Source organism: Ictalurus punctatus, chromosome 26 (genome assembly GCF_001660625.3).
Source record: "Ictalurus punctatus breed USDA103 chromosome 26, Coco_2.0, whole genome shotgun sequence".
Taxonomy (NCBI): domain Eukaryota; kingdom Metazoa; phylum Chordata; class Actinopteri; order Siluriformes; family Ictaluridae; genus Ictalurus; species Ictalurus punctatus.
This window is the reverse complement of record NC_030441.2, coordinates 3,496,660-3,518,976: the sequence shown is the minus strand read 5'-3', so window position 1 is coordinate 3,518,976 and position 22,317 is coordinate 3,496,660. Positions and strand designations below refer to the sequence as shown.

The following is a 22,317-nucleotide window of genomic DNA, read 5'->3' as shown; positions in this document are numbered from 1 at the left end:
GAGGTCATGAACTTCAAAATCACCAGGGAATGGTTGATCCTAAACCCGTCACTACCTAACATTATAATTAGCTGATTTATTCTCACAACGGCTTGGTAATGAGTGTAATAACTTTGTATAATAATTATAATGAGTGTAATAACTAGCTGACTCTGTGTCTTATTGACTTGCTAATGAGCTAGCTAGAATAATTCATTGAGTTGGTGTCATGTTGTCTTGGTAAAGTGAGTCTCATCAGTAAGTAATGAATCAAATCATTGATTCAGTGAACTGAACTGAATTACTCGACTCAGCAAAAATAAGCAGTTAGTAAAATATTCAACATTTCTGATTTACACATTTATTCAAAACGTGGATATTTCCTTCTAGTTCATCTATTACCACATTTACATGAGTTACTGAGTTATTATTTTAGCTTTGTGAGGCTCTATTAGAGTTTATTAGAGAATCAAATTGTTTATACCAAATTTACCAAAGTTTCAATCATAAAGTTTCAAAGACAAATTAATTGCATCTGCTGTTATTTCGGGTCACACAACCTCACAGTTCCTCCATAAACCCCAAACCCAGCGTATAGAGGTTGAGTGAATGTGGTGTGGACTCTGTGGAGGAGCTTCATCGTGTCAGAGATGCTGTAGAAGGACAGACTTCCTGCACTGTGATCCACATACACTCCTATTCTGGAGGATGATGGAACTCTGAGATCAGTTTTAATGTTGCTGTGATAGAAAGACAGAGAAGAAGAAGAACATCGCAGACTCCAGGACTGATTGTTGCGTCCAAACCCACACTCATTACCCAGTCCTTTCCTCCTGATGTCTTTATATGAGACTGAGATGTACACACCAACACCGCTCCACTTCACCTCCCAGTAACAGCATCCACACACACTCTCCTTACACAACACCTGCTTATAGAAGTCGAATGTCTCTGGATGATCAGAGAACGGCTGCTGGTTCCAACTGCTTGCCACTGCTCTGTTCTGCTCAGACAGACGGAGGTAATGATGTGCTGTTTTGGGATCCAGAGTCAGAAAACAGAAACCTAAAATAAAATAGAAAAAAAGCTGAAAATGTATGCTGGATATTGTTTGTTTGTTTGTGTGTGTGTGTGTGTGTGTGTGTGTGTGTGTGTGTGTGTGTGTGTGTGTGTTGTACATTTCAGAAAATCTTCTCTGCTCTTTGGCTCTGATGGTGGAACTGTTGTAGCTTGGAGACAAAACAGAGATGAAGACAAAAATTAATCATCAGCTTCTGTAAAAGATGGAAACAGTTTAAAGTGATAAAGTGAATGATTTCATTTTAAATCAGTCTTTAGTTAAAAGTATTAGTCCTTTCTGTGTATCTTGTGAATATTTCCTGAGTGAGTAAAGATGTCCATCATGGTGTTTCTCCAGCAGGAACAGCTCCTCTTACCATGTGGAGGGACTTTGCTGAATTCCTCCTCACAGAATTTCTCAAATCTCTTCTTAAGATCTGAGAGAGAATTCCTCAATCCATCAAATGAGAGATGTTGATGGACGGTGATGCATGGTGAATCTTCACGTCCAGAAGAGACACAGAGAGACCAGAAACTCTACAGAGAGAAAAACAGATCAGAGAAGATTGATGTTAGCGTTTGTTTGCTGAACTGTAAACCCGGATTATCTAACACTAATAATCTACACTCCGAGGTAAAGCTGGAACTGTTGTGAAGGTTTAAAAACATTGCTGTCATGATGTACATTAAGTCATTTTGAATGGCAACTAATTTATAGGACTAATATCATTCGTCACTACAGCGAGTGTTACCTGGAGGAAGTGGATGTGATCTTGTGTGTGTGAAAGCTGCTCCAGCTCAGTGACTCTCCTCTGAAGATCAGTGATCTCCTGCTCCATTTGCTCCAGGAGTCGTTCAGCTCGACTCAGTTCAGCCTTCTCCTGAGCTCTGATCAGCTCCGTCACCTCCGAGTGCTTTTTCTCCATGGAGCTGATCATCTCAGTAAAGATCCTTTCATTGTCCTCCACTGCTGTCTGAGCATGGGACTATTAGGGCACACACACACACACACACACACACACACATACACACACACACACACACACACACACACACACACACACACACACACACACACACACTTCCCTCTGTTATTGGGACTCTGGATGACTGCTTGTTCCTGTTGTGTGTGTTTCTAGCAGCAGCTCTGTCTCTGCTCACTGCTCACCTTAATCGTGTTCACAGTCTGTTTCAGCTCCTGCACCTTCTTCTGCTTCTCCTGGATTCTCTGCTGGGATTTCATCTGCTCCTCCTTTAACTCGCTCTGAACACAAATCACTTATATTCAGCTGGTTATAAATGATGTGTCGGTGAATATTAACAGCAGCTACATGGTTGAAGTTTACAGTCTTGTGTGGAATTCTTTAAGTTGCTCAAAAATTCACTGGCTGCTCTGATGTGATTATGACTAACGCTGGGTGAGGAGGACAAATTCACAAAAACACTTGTGTAAACACAACACACTGGAATGTAATACACCATTTTAAAATCATTCTGATGAACTGAACCATTACAATCACAATTTAAATCTGATAACTGACTAAAGCAGCTGATTCTAGATAAGACAAATAATTCAGATGAATCCATTCTGAAAAGATTTCTAGTTCTCACCTGTTTCTCAGTTCTCTCTGCTGAAAGTGATACAGCGTCGTGTCCTTTGTGATTATCCAACATGCACAAAAAACAAATACACCTTTTGTCAGTACGACAGTAGATCCTAAGCACTTCATCATGTTGAGAGCAGATCTTCTCTTGGAGTTTTGAGGAGGCTTCGATTAAGGTGTGCGTCTTCAATGTAGGAAGTTCAAGATGAGGTTTAAGATGAGTTTCACAAAAGGAAGTCAGACACATCAGACAGGACTTGATGGCTTTGTGTTTTCTCCCGGTGCAGAAATCACACTCCACATCTCCAGATCCAGCGTAACAATGAGCAGGAGAAGCAGCTTGGACTTCAGTCTTCTTCAGTTTCTCCACCACTTGAGCCAGCATGTTGTTTCTGTGTAGAACAGGCCTCGGAGTGAAAGTGTCCTTGCATTGAGGACAACTGTAGACTCCCTTCTCATCCTCCTGATCCCAGTAGCCATTAATACACACCTTACAGTAACTGTGACCACAGTGGATAGCCACCGGATCCTTCAGGAGATCCAGACACACTGGACAGCTGAACTGATCCACTGAAAATTGATCTACTGAAATACGAGCCTCTGCCATTTTCATGCCCTCACAGTGAGAGAGAATGTGCGGCACTCAGAGATTAGTTTATTTTTCTCTAAAATAATTAGTAAAAGAGGGGGTGGAGATAGAAAAGGTGGAGTCCAAATGTTTTACATTCAGATTAGACTTTTTAAGCTTAATGATATCCTCTGTCATCATGGTAGGTAGTGTTGAAATATTGCTTTTGAAACTAATGATCTGCAACTTAATAAGCACTTGCCATCCTGGAGTTGATAAATATAGATCCTCAACTACAATTTAATTATACCTAAATGCTACAGAACACTATTTAAGTAGCTTCCTTGAATGAGTATAAATGCAAAGGGGCCAGTCAGAATAACCTGGAGGATACCTTTTTAAAGTCATCTTCAGACTGGTGGTGGTGTGGGGAACATTTCCTTGGCACCTCTTAACATTTGAGTATCATTTAAATGCCACCCCTTGAGTATTGTTACTGACCACATGAATCCCTTTATGGCCACAGTTTTACCCATTTTTATAATGTCTAATTCCAACACCTGTCACAAATAACAAACCATCTTAAACTGGTTCCATGAACATAACCATTAGTTCAGTGTACGTTAATGGCCTCAGTGTCGACAGATCTGAAACCTTTCGAGCACCTTTGGTATGTAGAACAGGAAGGTTGTAGAAAGAATGTGCAGCTGACAGATCTGCAGCAATTATGTGCAACAGTCATGTCAACATCAATCAGAATGTCAAAGGAAAGTTTCCAGTGCCTTGTAAATTATACTCCACACCCATATGTGGGCCTATTACAAACTGTTGCCACAAAGTTGGAAGAATGTATAGAATGTGTTTGTATGCTGTAGCATTACAATTTGGATGACTGTCACAACACACGGTGACCTCTCAGTTGCGGAAGAAAGAATTTCAGTGCTAGAATTATGACCCGCATTTCTAGGTGATTTATATGCCACCACTGAAATGGTCTCCTGTGCAATAGGCCCAACAGTATGATGTTGGCTGCTACTGCCATAAGCCCTTTTCTGAGGTTGAGGCTGTAAAAACCTCCCTCCCTCAGAGAATGGGGTACATGTTCTATGGCCCCTTTGTCCAAGAGGGATCTTACTTCCTGCACTAACATCGAGCTCCGCCCTGTGCTGACTACTGTGGGGAGCATACCTCTGAACCGGGGGGGTCGAGCTCTGAACTGGACCTGGTAACCGTTTTCTACGGTTGACAGAACCCATGGAGACACATTTGGCAATAGTTTCCACACTGCCAGATGGTCTTTAGCCTTGGCTAGGGGAAGCCCTACAGTAATACAGGGGGCTAACTGCCCTAACAATCTCATGTCCTGTGATACGTCCCTCTACGGCCCCTCAGGACCACTCCTCCTTTGTCTGCTTGGCCTTTATGACTATTCTCAGGCTGCCCGGTTTCCCTGACTGTCTGTGGTGGGAGGTGGGCCGCCACACACACCTTCTGTGCCTCCCTTACATTAGCGCTGGCCCAGGTGAACTCGACACAACAGTGAAGGAACTGACTGAATGCACTGTATGTCAAGGTCACTCAGCAGGTCTGCTTGGTAGGCCTGCAACACTGCCATTGTCTGCAGTGACCCACAAGCAGACCCAATGCCGCGGTGGCCTTACATGGCTTGGATGGCAAAGCTGGCCCCCCTAAATTACCTGCTGTCAATGGAGAGAGGTAGCTCACAAGCCCCTCCTCCAACTTCAGCATAGCTAAATAGCCGTGACTTTCTTTCCCCTCGATGGCCGAAAAAAAAACAATCAACGGGTTATAAATATAGCTTATGCATGGCTTTCCCCCAAAGTCGTGATATTTTGTCATGCACTTCTGGAAAAAAGGGTAGTTTTCTGCAGTGTGAGGAAGATTTATTTTCACTGGGGAGACAAAAGTTCATCCAGCCTTAGTAATCACTTCAAGCAGCTCTTTATATGCTTGAGAGCTGCTCTCAGTTTTTAGCACACCCTTCTGGCTCCTCGGAGTAAGAGAGAAATTATTATATATTTTTTTGGCTTTTCATTGCGGAAGGAGTAGTTGCGACGTGAGCTACAACATCCAGCGGAGAGCCGGACCCAGAAGACAGAGCAAGAGATAGAGCCGTGCTCATCCCCGACTCTTCTTCCAGATACATACAAGATCCCCAGGACCTGAGCCAGCTGGCTGACTCAACAGCGACTGGACCAGATCCACGAGGCTCTGAAAACCAATTCCCTTCGGCCAAGGAGTCTAATTGTAAGCCATTCAAAATGCACACAGTCAGACCTCTCGAGGGCTGCCGTCGCATGCTCCATCCCTAGACACTTCACACAGAAAGTGTGTCTGTCCCCCCGCGATGAAACGGGAGCAAAGCGTATCACAATTCCTGAATTCGCTCTCGCTCATAGTTTTCTCCTTTTTGCTTTTTTCTTTTAAAGGGACAGAAAAGTAAAGAGATTTATTTTTCCTTCTTTTTTTTGTTGTTGAAAAGATAGAGAGGAAATGAAGTCTTTTTGCAGGCGTTACACAAACGGCCGACATGCAGTTTGGCTGAAAATAATAAGGTTGACGGTGCAGTTCACAGGTACGCAATGCACTTAATTGCCATATCATTTGATCACAGCAGGCCTATAAATAGGCATGATATTACACAAGCTTCATATACCGGTCATTAGTGAGTGGTTTCCCACAGTGTTGAGCTCACACAATGTGGAGTTCTCTTTGAAAGGGAACTACACTGGGTATGTAGTTTAAGGTTTATTTAATGTTTATTATTTATACTTAAGCTTTAACATTTATATTGAACACTTTTAAGTTTTAGTGTCAATCTTAAAGATAATCTTAAGTCTTAAAGATAAATCTTAAATGTAAATATAAAGGTAGAATTGAAATGTTTTGGTCATATGTTAATTGCCCCGCCCCCACGAGTAATGGACACTGATTTGATTTCATTCTCATTATTAGCTTTTCAATGCAAGATCCAATGCAAGACCGTTTTTAAATCAGCTATATGTCCTAAACTGTTTCATGAGTAGCACAATATGGTGTAAACCTGGCAACCCTACCACACACTGTGTCTTTCCATGACGCACATGCCGAGAGGGCGGGGTCAGTTAGCATATGAATTAAACATTTAAGTTCAATTATATTACATTTAAGATTTATACTGAATTTTTACATTCATATATTCTTTGGTCTTACCCATTGTTATGAATGACTAAAGGAATTTGGCCTAAGTGTTACCTCATATTTATACCCCTGTGAAACAGGAAGTTATGGTTGAGCAAGTTCCTGTCACCCCAGAGTACAAAAAATGTAAAATATCAATGAGAATATAATTCAAATATATTTTTCTCATATTAATTCATAGGGGTGCCAATAATTGTGGCAAACCTATAGTTAACAAAGATTTTTTTGGGGGGGATAAACCTGTATTTTGTTTGCAATTGTTTAATATCCATGAGAGCAGAGAATTGTTGTGCATTTTTTTAGCAAAAGATCAAAAGTTTAAACAATAAAGACAATTTTCATAGCCTTTTTTGCTCATATTTATGAAGGATATAAAGCACAAATGCATCAACGTTATTTGTAAAACTTTATTTAAAAACAGGAATTTGACAGTAATGAAGACTTTGGCACCAGCAGGACAATTACTTTCTTAACTGCATGTGATGAAAACACTTGTGGGTCCAAACGGATAAATAAATCAAAGCGTTCGACAAATCAGGACAGATCAGCAAAATCATGTGTCGATCTAAAAACAGTGCTGGCTCTGAGCGAACTCGGCCATGGGAAACTAACTGAAGGATTAAAAAAGCTCAGTGTGCTAAAAGCTCATGTAACATTCTCACAAATCAGTGCTTTATTTTTTATATTATTTGTGCAGATTTATAGTTAAGGTTTTTAAAAAAAATAATACTGGTAGAGTAGATTTCTTTCATTTTATTCATTTGTACTGAAATTGTCAACATTTGTGTATGTTTTAAAGCTTAATGTTTTATGTTCTTTATTTTAAAAAAAACAAAAAAATAAACAGATGAAAGCCAATCATATGCCTGAGCGACCAATTAAATGCAGTGAAAATTGCTATGGCATAATGTCGGCTTCTCTGATTGGCTGAGAAGCAGTAGCGGTGATTGCAGTAACCAATAGGAAGGCTTGAAGGCACTAGGGGGGTTAGTACAGTCTCACAGATGTTACGTGTTGGATCAGAGCCATGTTAACAGGAGGGAGGATTGGGGGAGGGGGAGTTGAAAATCAGGAATCCCTTCACTCTAACGGGTTGGGATTGGCCACGGCGTCGGCCAGGATATCCGGCCGGAGACACTCGATTGGGCAGTGGATATTCTGGAAAGAAAAAGATTACTGGCATCATATATAATGCAGCAGAACTACAGAGCGTAAACATTTCAATATACATGACCTGCTATTTTCCAGGTGTTGCTTACAGCAGTGCGCTAAATTTTTATTATTTTTTAAAATCCAAAACGTACCACTTTGGCGATACCATCTCCGTAGCGAACCGGCTTCAGCAGATGAGTATTGATCTCGGTCCCGGGCTTTTTGCAGTTTTCACAACGCCAACCCTGATGCCAAGCACACACAAACACAGACATTAATGAGAACATACACCTTAATGTACACTGCCCCAAAAAGACCTCAAACACTTGGTATTATTTAGAGCATAAAAACATGTTCATAGTCATGCATAAACAGTGGTGAATGTTCACACCTGCTGTCCTCCGTAACAGATGCAGGTACAGATCGCACCGAGATACTCCTTCTGCCACTGGTTTCCCACCTGGTACGTCTTTCCTTCATCATAACACGTCGACTCATCTGCAAACGCAAAGGACAAGCGTTCCTGAACTTCTCTTTTGATTCACATGACTGTATTATTAATGGTGCAGTAATACATTTTTTTTCAAAATCCTTTACAAATAACCTGGATTTGTGATATGTAGACCATGCTAAATAATAACACAATAAGCAATAAATGGTCTTAGCAAAAGTGTATTAAGTTGCTGAGAAAACCCTTTCTGAAATGCATGTTTGTGTTTTAGAGACACTCGCACACCCTTTAAGGGCCACAGGATATCCGTTTGTGAATGTGGGTGGGATTTGTTTCAATGTCAAACCGTAAAAATGTTTAAAGTAATGTAATGTAATTTCTCTTCCGAGGAAGTCGGAACACTCACGTGGCTCGCACTTGAACTCTCCCTTGCCGTTGCCGAGGCACGTGCAGCTCATCATGTGACCGTTTTCTGCTCGTCTCTCCCACCGCTCGCCGATGAGGTAGTTGTGGCCGTTGTCATGGCACCACTCTGAGTGACAGAACGCAACATCACGCAAAACACACAGAACACTTTATCAGGATCCCCTTCACGTTTCGGACCTGGGTTCAGGGTGCAGTAGGACATCTTTAATGTTTCTGGAATGGTTTTATGGTCATTTTAATAAAAACACATTTTATTTACATTATGTTACTGCATCGTAAGATATAAGAGCCAATCATGTTTGATGATCTCTATCTAGAACTTCTATTTAGAATTTGTTTGTAGCGTAATTTCATCTCGGTTTGAAGTTAATTCGTGTACATACTGGAGGAGTCGCATCGGAAATGGCCGCTGCCCAGGCCTAGGCACCTGCACCATAGCTTGAAGCCAGTCTCGGACATGCGCTCCCACTCGTCCCCTATGTTATGATGAGTAGCGGTTAAGGTGTCGTAGCATGAATCGTCGCTGGCTGGAACTCCTGCTGGATCTGACGGAGAAATTTCACGTGTGATTTCATACAATCTGATGATATTTTTACATTGAAAAATGTGAATTTGAAGAATTTTAATGACTAAAAAATGATAAGGATTTTAAACGCAGAGCTATTTACTAACGGACATGTTTTAGCTTGTACCTGTGTTACCGGCGGTGATGACCTCGTCGAGGATTTTGTACTTGAGCGCGTCCTTCAGAGCCTCGACGAGGACGCGGTACGAAGCACCGGACGTGAGGCCGATCAGCGTGGCACTGGTGGACGTGCTGGGAAGTTGCAACTGCGACCAAACCGCAAGTTCAACAAACAGTTCATAATAATGTGTAACTTTTTTTTTTTTTAACCAAAAACACCCATCGCATGCATCATGAAGTACCACCCAAAAGCTAATGAGGGTCTATAACAGCACCTCCCATTTCATCCAACTGTATTTCTCATAAACAACCAAAAGTCCGGATACAGTGTGTTCTTATCGGCTTGCTCACCTGGAACATCTTCTCGTTGCGTTGTGTGACTGGATGGCAGGTCACAAGGTAGGCTTTGCTCTGCCTGAAAGGTTGCCAGCTGACGGTTGTCTGAGTCTGAGCCTCCTGTGGCGTCCCAGTCTTATTTTCTGGAAAAGTGAAACCGTGAGCGTTTCGGTCGCTCAGCTGCACCACCTTGGGCACTCGCGAGCCGTCCGGCCCCGGGGCGGGCACGTAGATGAGAGTTTGGCCCGTCCCGGGGACGTAGGGGTTCGGTCGGTGCCCGCTGTGAGGCAGAGTGGGTTGGTTGTTGTATTCGGTGTACTCCATGCCCTGGCCGCCCTCGCCTGGTCCCGGCTGCACAGTCGGACCCACCACGTTCACCAAGATGTCGGTCTCGGGCACATCCAGCGGACCGAGGGTGTTGTGGCGTGGAGGTATAGGCAGCGGTAACAGCAGCGATTCCTCTGAGAGCAGAAAAGCCGCCATTAGTAGCAAAGCGGGAAGATGAATGAAGAGATAAAACAGCGGCTAACGGTTAGCAGAGATCCATCCGAGGAGAAAAGAATGGTTCAGGAAATGCCACATAATGGGAAATATATTATTATTAACAGTGTAATATGAACCAAATTATTCCAGGTGGTTGCTAGGGTGGTTGCTATGGTGTTTAAAGTGGTTGTTCGGGTGTAGGCGAGCGGGGCCAGTGCAGTTTAAATGATCTTCAATGTATGACAATTAGATACAGGAAGTCGGCGGCTAAGACCTTACAGAACATTAATTTCAATGGGGACAAAATCAGAATGTGAATGGCTGTTATAATTTTATATATTAGTTTAAAAAAATATTTTTCTCAGTTGTGAAACAGAGATCCAGGCGTTTCTCCTTTTAGGATCTTAAGCGTTGCTCACCACAGTTTGCCTCCATTTAAAGGCATTTAAAATCAATAGCATCGCACATGTAGTAGCACACACAGAACTGTTAGCGTTACAGTAGCCGTTGTTGCTAGCTTTAATATAACAGAGCCGGCCATAATGCGGAGGCTAACAGTCATCGTGCTAGCGGCTCAAAACGTCTTTTTTTGTCTGCTCTTACCACTGAGCAACAAAAAAGAGGGTTTTGAGGAAAGGAGTACACCTTTATTACAAATGTGTGTGTGTGTGTGTGTGTGTGTACTTACGTGTTCTGGCCTTGCCCACCAGTGGTGGACTTCTCAGTGTGTTCTGCAGAGCGATAATCTTAATGATGTACACAGTGGCTGGTTTCAGACCTACAATCACATCGACACCGAGCACTAAATATCCTCACGAGACAACATCAACACACACTTTACACCAAACATCTGCTTCCATCACTCTATATCACATCTGTATGGGAATATAGAGAGTATTGGTATAATATCGTGTATTAGGTGTTTCATATATTGAAATGGAAAACCATGTCGAACCAGTTTACGTACCTGTGATGGTGGCATAGTTGGTGCCGGCGTGTGGGCGTGGCGTGAGCTCACGTGGGCTGCTTCCTTCTTCCTCGTAAGTGATGTAATATCCTGTGATGTGGCTGGTGGGAGGCTGCCAGTTAAAGGAGATGGAGGTCGGAGATAGAGCCTGGAACCTGAGGTCAGTGGGGGGCTGGAGGGATGAACCGACTGGGGAAAACACACACACACGCTAAGTCAAGAACGTGGACGACCAAATGAGATTTCTAGCACTGAAGCTTATAATGTTTTGGTTTTGAAATTTTGATAAGGAAGCTAGTTATGCTTTAAGATTTTTTTTCAAATGAGTATTTATTAGGAATCAAATTTGAAAGCTGTGTGTGTGTGTGTGTGTGTGTGTGGTATGGTACTTGTGTTGGTGCTGAGGGTGAAGGGTGCGCTGCGTCTGTCTCCGTTCAAGGTGTAGATGTTGATTTTGTAAGCGGTGCCAGGATGAAGACCTGAAACACAGTGTGTGTGTGTTCTTATTTACTTTTAGTTACTTTAGTATTAACATAAGCAAACTATCCCTTTAAATGAGGAAAAAAAAACTTTACCTGTAATTACAGCACTGCGATGTTCACCTGGAATCTCTTTCCTGATGGTTGGATAGTTTCCTGATATAGGCGTGGCCTCGATTAAGAAGCCTGTTATCGGCTCGATCTTGGCGCGCCAGTTGAGCGTAATGCTCGTGTCCTTCACTTCGTTGACGCGAGGGCGCCGTGGAGGGCTGATGTCTGCCGAGCCAATCAGAGACAGGTTAAATGACTCTTAAGGTTAAATGTTTCACACTGTTTACCTATGTCCACTTCCCCTAGTCATTTCCCTTCTGTCGCCTTCTTAAAGCCTGTTGTATTAGCTAGTTAAGAAGCCGATATTACCGGGTATATTGTTTATCAGACCTTATAAAACATTTCAAACCTCTGTAAAATGCTTCAAGTCCACATCTCACAGTGTTTCGGTGATGTAGGTTTCTGTGTGTGAAATCTGATGTGTAGTATTTCAATCCAAAAACTGAAATCATTAATCGGTCAGAGATTTGATCCTATCAAAATGTTCCATTACTACAGGTCAGTAATATATATTTTGTGAATTATGTCCACGAGGAGGTGCTACAACACAATAAAAAAAAAAACTGTCACAATTCCCCAATCTGGTATGCTTTCTCTACACCAGAAATCCTAAGAAAAAAAAAACAAAAACGAATAATAATAACAGAAAATGACCTTGGCTTCAAACAGCCAATCAAATTAGCAAATTATTTAAACTCTAAACGAACAACCGAACACATTTGTCAAATGTTTGAACTTATCAGCTAATCACTGCAAATCATTAGGGGGTCTATTTGAAAATCAGTGCTTGGCCCCTGGTGATTACCATTTTATTAATGTTTACTAATATTATAGCTATTGATATGAACAGCATTATTATATAAACTTCTTCACCTTCGCCGGTTGTAGTGACCTCTCCAACAAGCGGTGGACTGCTGACCGAATCCTTCAACGCGTACACGTACACCTCGTACACCGTGGACACCTGGAGACACGAAGCAGTAAACAGTTCTACCTTGCGTATATAAACAGTTTCGATCTTTCGTGATTGGAAACAGTCTGTGCGTTCAAATGAATGAGTTCAACTGGATCAGGTATTGTAAAAGCTTTCACTTTTTAAAAATTATTTATTGTTTTTTTTTCATACCAGAAGTCCAGTGACGGTGACCTGCATGGAATCGGGAGCTACGTTCAGCTCTTTCGGTTGCGCAATGTTGTTTTTGGGCTTCACGAGGACACGGTATCCATTCAGCCTGATGCCTGGTGCCCTCCAGAGCACCACAAAGGATGAGGGGCCCACGTCTCCAAACTGGATGTTGGTGGGGGCGGGGACAACTGCGAGGGGGTGGAGTATATAGAAAGAAACAGTTATTAAGTGACAGATTGTTTTACTCTAGTGTTGAAGACTTACAGTGGTGTGTATAATTTTTGATTTTTCACACTGGTGAATTATTCTATGATGTCTGTTTTGAATCATAATTTGCTAGAAAAACTATTGGAGGTACTTTTGTAGGTAAGTGTTTGCTGCGTCATAAAATATAAAAGCCAATCAGGATCCAGTATGTGAATGCCTGCCGTGCAACAGTACCGGGAGACTAATTTGCATATTCTTTGACACGGTGTGTCTCACCGGTGGTGTGTGTTCCCGCCAACTCCGCGGTGGCACCCCGGTCGGTTGTGGCGATCACTCTGACGCTATATTCGGTTCCGGGTCTCAGGTGTTGGAGAAGCACGTTGTCGTCGTTCCTGCTCGGCGCTGGACTCCACTCGCGTTCTCCGGTCTCTGGGCTTGAGTAGAAGACGCGGTACGAGGTGACACGACCCTGTGGGGGACGCCAGGACACGCGCACCGAGGAGCTGTCCACATCAGAGAACGTCAAATCTGTGGGACTGTCCGTTGCTAAAGATCAGAGAGGGTGAAAAAGTGTTGAACTGGGATAAACCTGGGTTTTTTGTTTTTTTTACTTGCCGTATTTAATGTAGTGTATTTATAGTAACGTAGCCCTGTCCACCATGGTTCTCTTTTAAACTCTGAATCTATTGGCCGTTGACCAAAATTACGGGCTTCCTTTATCCGACCCCACAAACACGACGCTTCTTCCAAATAAGGTCAGGTTTGTCTACTCACGCTTGATGGTAGTTGCTCTCTCCACCACCGGTGTGCTCTTTCCATCACGGCCGATGGCATACACGCTGATTACGTACTCCACCGTCGGCACCAGACCTGTTATTCTCAACTCTGTCTGATCTGACAACGTGGAGAAGGAAAGTACTTTTCAGTTTCCTGGACTGTTACTCAGCATGAAGACTAGTATTTTTTTGTGTGTGTTGTGAGACTCACCTGGTCCCACCTCCTTGGAGAAAGTGGGTCCCACTCCGTTTTTGGGGCTCCCAGTGACCCTGTAGCCGGTGATTGGGCCTCTGGCAGGACTCCAGCGCACCACGATGGCCTGGTCCTGGATATCGGTCACGTCTAGATCTGAGGGAGATGGGACGCCTGGGAGAAAAGAGACAAGCGGACAAAATCACAAAATCACTTAGAACGTCGTGCTAAGCCAGTACTATTCTGTATTAACACCATTTCTGGATCTGAATTAACCCATGATTATTTAGTAATACCTCTGTATCCACTGTTTATCCTGTATTTACTCTGTTCCTCAGTTTGATCTAAATTTTTTGATCAGTATTAAGCTGTATTAACTTTGTTTCTGGATCAGTATTACTCAACATTATTCTGTTCCTGGAGCCATATTATTTAATAATAATTCTGTTTTATCCCGGATTTGTATTATATTCTGTATTAACGTTCCTGAATGACCAATATTCTTCATTAATGTCGTTCCAGGTTCACTTACTTCACCTGAAGCAACGATTTCCTGCATTAGTATTATTCCTTATTAACGCTGTTCATGGATCAGTTTTAATCTGTATTAACTATATTACCTGTATTATTTCTTATTAACGCTGTTCCTGGATCAGTTTTAATCTGTATTAACTATATTATCTGTATTATTTCCTATTAACGCTATTACTAGATCAGTTTTAATCTGTCTTTTTGGTTTTTTTACTTGGCGTATTTAATGTAGTGTATTTATAGTAACGTAGCCCTGTCCACCATGGTTCTCTTTTAAACTCTGAATCTATTGGCCATTGACCAGAATTACGGCCTTCCTTTATCTGACCCCACAATCACGACAGTTCTCGTCCAAATAAGGTCAGGTTTGACTACTCACTCTTGATGGTAGTTGCTTTCTCCACCACCGGTGTGCTCTCTCCATCACGGCTGATGGCATACACGCTGATTACGTACTCCACCGTCGGAACCAGACCCGTTATTCTCAACTCTGTCTGATCTGACAACGTGGAGAAGGAAAGTACTTTTCAGTTTCCTGGACTGTTACTCAGCATGAAGACTAGTATTTTTTTGTGTGTGTTGTATCCGCAGAGACTCACCTGGTCCCACCTCCTTGGAGAAAGTGGGTCCCACTCCATTTCTGGGGCGCCCGGTGACCCTGTAGCCGGTGATTGGGCCTCTGGCAGGACTCCAGCGCACCACGATGGCCTGGTCCTGGATATCGGTCACTTCTAGATCTGAGGGAGATGGGACGCCTGGGATAAAAGAGACAAGCGGACAAAATCGCAACTGGCTCTTGTAGTTAAGAACATCGTGCTAAGCCAGTACTATTCTGTATTAACACCATTTCTGGATCTGAATTAACCCATGATTATTTAGTAATACCTCTGTATCCACTGTTTATCCTGTATTTACTCTGTTCCTCAGTTTGATCTCCATTTTTGGATCAGTATTAAGCTGTATTAACTTTGTTTCTGGATCAGTATTACTCAACATTATTCTGTTCCTGGAGCCATGTTATTTAATAATAATTCTGTTTTATCCCGGATTTATATTATATTCTGTATTAACGTTCCTGAATGACCAATATTCTTCATTAATGTCGTTCCAGGCTCACTTACTTCACCTGAAGCAACGATTTCCTGCATTAGTATTATTCCTTATTAACGCTGTTCCTGGATCAGTTTTAATCTGTATTAACTATATTATCTGTATTATTCCTTATTAACGCTGTTCCTGGATCAGTTTTAATCTGTATCATGTATATTATCCGTATTATTTCCTATTATTTCCTATCCTGTTCCTGGATCAGTATTATTCTCTAGACATTTACATTGCTCCTGAATCTTTGAATGTTCTGTTTAAACTCTGTTTCTAGAGCTGCCTTATTCAGTGTTAATATTCTATTCCTGTATTAGTATTATTCTGTCTTTACTGTCCCCAACTGTATTATTCTGTATTAGACTGTATTATTCACTGTTTACTTGGTTCCCGGATGGGTATCATGTGGTGTTCGCGTTATTCTGTAGTAATAGTCACCGTGGCTGCCGGTGCGGTGTGTGATGATGGTCGGTGTGCTGGACGCTGGACTGTCTCCTCTGCCAGTCACTGCGTAGATGGTGACGGTGTAATCGGTGCCCGGCTGGAGGCCACCGATGGTGGCCGTCGACTCTGTACCCGGCACGGTGAACTCCTGGCCAGAGCCGCGCTCTCCTGTGGATCCAAACGTCAAAATGTCATACTTTTTTTTTTATTAATTCAAATCCCTATTTCTCACACACACACACACACACACACACACACACACACACACACACACACACACACACACACACACACACACCAGTCTGTTCGTGTTTGATCCTGTAGTAGCGCACTGGAATAGCAGGAGCGTCCCAGGAAATGGTGATGCTGTTCGGGGTGGATGAGGTCACCTCCAGGTCAGTGGGAGCATCTGAGACTAGAAACATTATAAATGTTATATTTATATAAAAACATTATAAAGTTCTAAAAAGAAAATATCTCAATTCAAGTGGCCAAAATATAATATGGCAATAATAAAATAAAATAAAATAAAAATAATAAATAAAATTAAATAAATAAGTGTGTGTGTGTGTGTGTGTTGTGCTCACTGGTAGCCTGCGTGCCGGTGAGAGGTTGGCTCTCCTGGCGGCCGCTGACGGCGTAGATGCGCAGCGTGTACAGTGTGTTGGGCTGCAGGTTGTTCAGGGCGTAACGCGTGCGGCTCGGTGGCAGACGTTCCTCTTGACGCCGCCCTCCGCTGGTCGCCTCGTATGCCAGCCGGTAGCCTGTGATTGGGGCGCGCGGGGCCTGCCAGTTTGCCGTGAACGAGTGTGTGAACACATCGGAGAAGACCAGGCCGCTGGGAGAGTCGAGATCTGAGTGAAGCATAAAGATCAGCACTCCAATATGTTAACTCCATTAGGACTGAAAAAAAAAAAATCTGTTCAAGATATAGAAACGAGACTCACTGGTGGTCTGTCTGCCCGTGACCGGGGTGCTCTCTCTCTGGCCATACACACACGACACGCTCACCACGTACTCAGTGACGGGAAGCAGGTCTACACAAAGCGAGAAAGGGCAAAAAAACCAAAACAAACAAGAAACACTGTGATGGACATCCAACACAATACGGTGTATATAGCGTGACATACGCTAAATAAAATCCCACATATATTAACATTTAAATGCATTTTATTTACATATTAGTAATATTATTATTATTATTATTATTATTATTATAATAGCTGTTGTTCTAGAACACGAAAATGGCCGTACGTTGGAGGAGGTAGGTGCTGGTTGCTCCGCCCACGTTTACTTCTTGTATGTTGTCGTCGTCGTTGCTCGGGTGATAGCGAATCACAAAGCGGCTGATCTCTGACTGGCGGACCGAGGGGCGGGTCCAGGAGAGGCGCATCGAGTCTGGACCAACCTCACCGAATTTCAGGTTGGTGGGAGCCGGAACACCTGAGAAAGAGTGTTTAGGAGTGCAACCTTATTTCAGCGAATTTCATCTTCAGGAATAAACCAGGAAATTGAAATATGTGCACACTGAAAATAAATGATAAATAAAATGTAAAACTAGCCAAGTAGTAATTACGTTCTGATGTGTACTAGTTAACTGTGTACTAATTACCATGTACATCACTTTTACGTGTACATGTTCATTTCTTTTACATACTGTAATAGGAAAGTAAATATATAACGTGTACATATAAATTTTAATTTTAAATTTTTTTTTTAGCTAGGTAGAAACTCAAATGTTTCAAAACACCATTCGATTGCATGCGTAATCAAGTTCCAATGTTTCTTTCTTGTCTTTATTAGGCATCTATTTATATAAAAACTTAAACTAAAACCAAACCCTCGTTTCCTTTAGTCCAAGTTCATCCCAAAAATTTCGATCAAAACCCTGCATTTTACATCTAATATTAATCTATACTCTTTAATCTGGATTTGAAACATTTTTACCTTTTGAGTAAAAATTAGATTTTTACTTGAAACCAAACACATTTGACATCGCAGTGAACCTCCTGGTTTGCTGTTTACTCCAGTTTTGTCAGCGTCGAAAACTGCGTTTCCAAACATTTAAAATGTATATCGCTGATTGTGTTTGATGTCAATATGAAAACATTTTGGGTTCAATGTGAAAGCAAACTTATAAATATATATATATATATATATATATATATATATATATATATATATATATATAATATATACACATATATATATACACATACACACATATACATACACACACACACACACACACACATATATATATATATATATATATATATATATATATATATATTAAACTAATACTTGCCTCAAATTAAATTAAAAATCTAAATCTTTACATTTAAACCAAATTTTAAGTCTTTGATTGTATTGATGGAGTAGTTTGTTTTTAAAATTTATTCGATTTAAAACCCAAATATTTCATTGTGTAATTAAGACCAAATTTCAATGAAATTCCAAACATTGTTTTCTATTTCAAATCCTTAACATTTTCATATTTGTTTGAATTCCAATTTGAATTATTTGTATTCCCAAGTCATTTGTGTTTTAATGAAAGTTTGCATTTTAAACAAAATTACGTTTGTAAAACATTTTATATTGTATGTAAAATGGACTTCTGATCATTTCTTTTTGCTTTAAATAGCTAAACCACTGATTTAAATCAAATTCCAATACCGAGTTTGTGTTTTTTAAAAGTTGTTTTTTTTAACCAAACGACCCGGTTTCCCTGCTGTACCGCCGCTTAGCACGTTAAATAAAATTCACCAGCTTGCGTTTGCTGCGTGATCGTTGTTGGCTCGCTCTCGCTCTCCTCCGTGAGCGTGATGACACTGATGTGGTAGTCGACCCCGGGCTCCAGCCCTCGAACCGTATAAAAACCGGTGCCCGAATCCAGCGAATCCTCCAGGATGGGCAAACTCTCCCCGGCGGCCAGTACCGTGACGCGGTACCCCGTAACGGCGGGGTGGTTTAGAAGCGTCCACTGAATCCCGATGGTGGTGTCGGTGACGTTGACGTAGCCGAGGTCGCTCACCTTCGGCACGTCTGGACCGAGTTCATTCAGAAACGCGAGCAGAGGAGAGAACAGATCATGGTCATGCGCTGATTAGAGATTTGATTGAAAGAGGAAATTAAAACTGCATGCGTGAGATTCGAACTGAATTCAACAAACAAACAGTGCTTACATTGTAAATAACTACAGATACGACATACACACGGTGTGAACAATTACAAGAATGATGACCGGCAATTAAATGTTATGCAATTAATTAAGATCATATTTAGTGCAGAAAATTAATTAAGATATAGAGGCAGCCAGAATTACAGACTTCATACAGAACTGATTGACAGCTAATCAATAGCTACAGTAATAATAATAATAATAATAATAATAATTAAAGATAGAAACGTTAAGGTTTAGAGAAAGACGTCTGTCAAGTTCTCGCAATAATAGACCGGATATTTTAGCGCCATCGTTCAGTCTCAGAGAGAAGACCACATTCCGCCATCTTGTTTTTGTTTTTTTTCCACGCTTTGGAAACATGGTTAAGAAATGTGGAATTAACCCCCCTGATGGAAATTTATATTATAAACAAAAATTCTAGCTAATCGTAGGTAAAATCTATTCACCGCAATTATTAGCAATACAAACGTGATTTAACATTGTGCTTCTGCAACACTGTTATGTTACGATTTCCTGTAAGGAATAACGCTAGCATAAACAGAGCCTCCGCATGACGCCGATCGGTGACTACCTTGCGTGATAACTGAGGAGATGGGTTCGCTCTCGATGTGGTTTTTAACGGTGTAGACGCTGACATTGTACTCAACACCAGGGCTCAGGTTCTCCAGCGTGCACGAAGTCTGCTGGCCTCGAACAAACTCCTCCAGGGAATTTGCACGCTGCCCCAAGGTGGGCGTACATGTCACCCGGTAACCCGTGATGTCTGAGGATGGGGAGGGGGTGGGGATAAAAATGAGTAAGAAATATAAGATATAAATAAAAATATAAGATAAAAATAAAGCATGAACTAAATATTTCTTTTTTAAATGCGAATGAGAATAGAAAAATGTAAAAGCAGGGAAAAATTCTACCAAAAACTGTTTTTAAGGGATAATAATAATAATAATAATAATAATAATAATAATAATAATACAAATTGCCCGAAAAATAGAAATTAAAAAATTTATCGGATCATGTTTTTAAGCCAAAACGTTACTATAAAATATTTTTAAAAATAAAAAAAGAAATTAAAAAAGTTTTAAGGTGCTTCTATGACAAAAACAAAGGCGTAATTCTAAAAATAAAAACAAACAAACAAAAAAGTTCTGACTGCATTTCTAAACCGTAACAAAAAAAAAGATTAAACATCCACAGTAACAGCAGACACACAGGTGTGTATTTACCGGGCGTCGTGCTCTCACGCCAGCGTACGCTGAGGTCGCCCGTGTTGGGGTTGGAGACCAGATTCAGATCGCTCGGTGGAGATAACGCTACAGAACAAACAAGGACACGAGACACGCGTTAACATTCGAACCAAACGCACCTGCGCTTGTCCTACACGCTCTTCTCATCCGGGTTTCTTACGTGTCACAACGTTGCGCGTGATAGCGTTGCCCTGCTTGCGGCCGTTGATGATGGGCTGCAGGCTGTAGGTGTACTCCACGCCGGGGGTCAGGCCTGAAATGTAGATGCTTCCCGAGTCGGAGGTCACGACCCTGGGAGCCTCGCCGCCCTGACTGGGCTTCACCGACATCTGATTTAAACAAATCAAAACGTGGTTCGAGTTGCGTCAACGCTGTTGCTTGGCAATTGGGAAACAGCACATAACAATGCATATATGCTAGCTAATGAACAACACTAATCATTTAGCTAGGTAAGACCTTGCATACAGGCAAGACCATGTGACAAATGTGTAGAGAAGATCAACGTTTTCCTCAGATTTGTTGGTTAATTCTTTGTAAAAAAAAAAAAAACGACTCTGCAACTAAAATTCGAACGTGATGTTGTGTATTTACCCTGTAGCTGAAGCGAGGAACAGGAGTCCAGGAGATGATGATGGAGCTGTCGGTGACGTCCGTGGAGAAACGGGGGGCGTTACCAATCGGCACAGCTGAGCAACGGGAAAAAAACAAACCACAAGACATGACACGAACTGACTCGCAACACAAACGTTTATATGCTAATTCCACAGAGACTGCTCATGCCTAAAAGAAAGTAATAATGTTCTTTTCTCAAGGTGTTTGGAAACGGAAGACTCTCTGGTAGCTAGCATAGCCTCCCCTGGATGTTCATTGAGAACTCACTGGTAGTGACAGTTCCGGAGACGCCCTCGCTCAGTGTGCTGCCGTGCTCCGAGTGCAGTGTGACGGTGTACATCGTGTCAGGCTGCAGGTTCGGGACGGTGTACTGGGTCTCTTCAGGTCGGATTCTGAGCAGCGTCGGAGAGGTGGAGTCCTCCGTGGTTATGTAGAGGCGGTAACCGGTGATACGGGCCTGCGGGGCGGACCACACCACCAGAACAGTGTCTTCTGTCACGTCTGGGAAGCGCAGGTCCGTAGGAGCGTCAGGTCCTGAAGGAACAAGAGGTCAAAGGTTAACAATGGGACTGTCTAAATAACAAATAAGTACCATACGAGAACGTGTGCAGACTCACGGGTAGACTTCTCGCCCACCAGCGGCTGGCTCTCAGCTCCACCGTAGACGGCGTACACGTAGAAGCGGTACAAGGTGCCGGGCTGCAGGTGTGTGATCTCGGCGTAGGCGTTGGGCGTGGTGGGGAGCGCTAGCGGCCTCTGGGTTGAGTGGCCGTCCGAACTCACGGGTTCGTAGGTCACGCGGTAGCCCGACACCTCGCTGGGTGGTCCGGTCCAGGTGATAGTGATCTTCACGTCAGTGACCTCGTAGAACTGCAGCTCAGTCGGTGCCTGGACTTCCTCTGAGGGCGGAGTCATATGACGTCACATGAAATTATTCACATGAACATCAACGTTAAAGGGCAATCCCAACGTGATGCTGGTATTCAGCGTGTTACAGGTCATGCTTTATTGTTTATATATGATTGGAAAAAGAAAGAAAGAAAACGAATGAAAAAAAGAGAATGGAAAAGAAAGAAAAAAGAAAGAAAATGAATGGAAAAGAAAAAAGAATGATGGAGAGCAAAAATGAAAGAAAAAAGAAAGAAAATGAGAAAAAAGAGAAAAGAAAGTTAAAACGAAGATGAAGCAAAAAAAAGAAAGAAAGAAAGAAAGAAAGATATATAAATAAAAAATATATAAAACCCCAAAAGAGATCAGAGCAAAAAAGAAAAAGAAATACGGAAGAAACAAAATGAATAAACAAACAAACAAACAAAAGACAGAAAGAAATGACAGGGAGAGTAAAAACAAAAGAAAGAAATTAAATGAATGGAAGAAAATATGAAAGAAAGAAATCCT

The 22,317-nt window shown here is 41.9% G+C and overlaps 2 protein-coding genes across 6 annotated transcripts in view; both read right to left on the bottom strand.

Annotated features, from left to right (window-relative positions):
* LOC108258559 (tripartite motif-containing protein 16-like) lies at positions 1 to 3,269 on the bottom strand. Its single transcript, XM_017457267.3, has 6 exons — positions 2,650 to 3,269; positions 2,207 to 2,302; positions 1,791 to 2,024; positions 1,416 to 1,575; positions 1,158 to 1,208; positions 1 to 1,044 (listed from the first exon to the last, which is right to left on the bottom strand). The coding sequence occupies exons 1-6, from the start codon at positions 3,253 to 3,255 to the stop codon at positions 521 to 523; spliced, it is 1,671 nt and encodes a 556-aa protein (XP_017312756.1). The 5' UTR covers positions 3,256 to 3,269; the 3' UTR covers positions 1 to 520.
* Positions 3,270 to 6,804: 3,535 nt separating this feature from the next.
* Positions 6,805 to 22,317, bottom strand: part of fn1b (fibronectin 1b) — a 36,615-nt gene continuing 21,102 nt past the window's right edge. For 2 of the 5 annotated variants that reach the window (XM_017457249.3, XM_017457250.3), the window contains exons 19-48: positions 21,537 to 21,818; positions 21,187 to 21,453; positions 20,899 to 20,993; positions 20,468 to 20,636; positions 20,287 to 20,373; positions 19,635 to 19,826; positions 18,646 to 18,924; positions 17,134 to 17,322; positions 16,827 to 16,916; positions 16,467 to 16,733; positions 16,178 to 16,294; positions 15,874 to 16,047; positions 14,934 to 15,089; positions 14,714 to 14,833; positions 13,822 to 13,977; positions 13,609 to 13,728; positions 13,111 to 13,380; positions 12,628 to 12,815; positions 12,375 to 12,465; positions 11,487 to 11,666; positions 11,301 to 11,390; positions 10,912 to 11,100; positions 10,633 to 10,722; positions 9,477 to 9,922; positions 9,133 to 9,271; positions 8,824 to 8,985; positions 8,421 to 8,546; positions 7,955 to 8,061; positions 7,716 to 7,808; positions 6,805 to 7,569 (exon numbers count right to left, since the gene is read on the bottom strand). In XM_017457249.3, coding sequence (XP_017312738.1) covers positions 7,492 to 7,569; positions 7,716 to 7,808; positions 7,955 to 8,061; positions 8,421 to 8,546; positions 8,824 to 8,985; positions 9,133 to 9,271; positions 9,477 to 9,922; positions 10,633 to 10,722; positions 10,912 to 11,100; positions 11,301 to 11,390; positions 11,487 to 11,666; positions 12,375 to 12,465; positions 12,628 to 12,815; positions 13,111 to 13,380; positions 13,609 to 13,728; positions 13,822 to 13,977; positions 14,714 to 14,833; positions 14,934 to 15,089; positions 15,874 to 16,047; positions 16,178 to 16,294; positions 16,467 to 16,733; positions 16,827 to 16,916; positions 17,134 to 17,322; positions 18,646 to 18,924; positions 19,635 to 19,826; positions 20,287 to 20,373; positions 20,468 to 20,636; positions 20,899 to 20,993; positions 21,187 to 21,453; positions 21,537 to 21,818 — 5,009 coding nt within the window. In that variant the 3' untranslated portion in view covers positions 6,805 to 7,491. The remainder of the gene's footprint in view (positions 7,570 to 7,715; positions 7,809 to 7,954; positions 8,062 to 8,420; positions 8,547 to 8,823; positions 8,986 to 9,132; positions 9,272 to 9,476; positions 9,923 to 10,632; positions 10,723 to 10,911; positions 11,101 to 11,300; positions 11,391 to 11,486; positions 11,667 to 12,374; positions 12,466 to 12,627; positions 12,816 to 13,110; positions 13,381 to 13,608; positions 13,729 to 13,821; positions 13,978 to 14,713; positions 14,834 to 14,933; positions 15,090 to 15,873; positions 16,048 to 16,177; positions 16,295 to 16,466; positions 16,734 to 16,826; positions 16,917 to 17,133; positions 17,323 to 18,645; positions 18,925 to 19,634; positions 19,827 to 20,286; positions 20,374 to 20,467; positions 20,637 to 20,898; positions 20,994 to 21,186; positions 21,454 to 21,536; positions 21,819 to 22,317) is intronic. The other 3 variants (XM_017457254.3, XM_017457251.3, XM_017457255.3) reach the window with 3 other exon arrangements.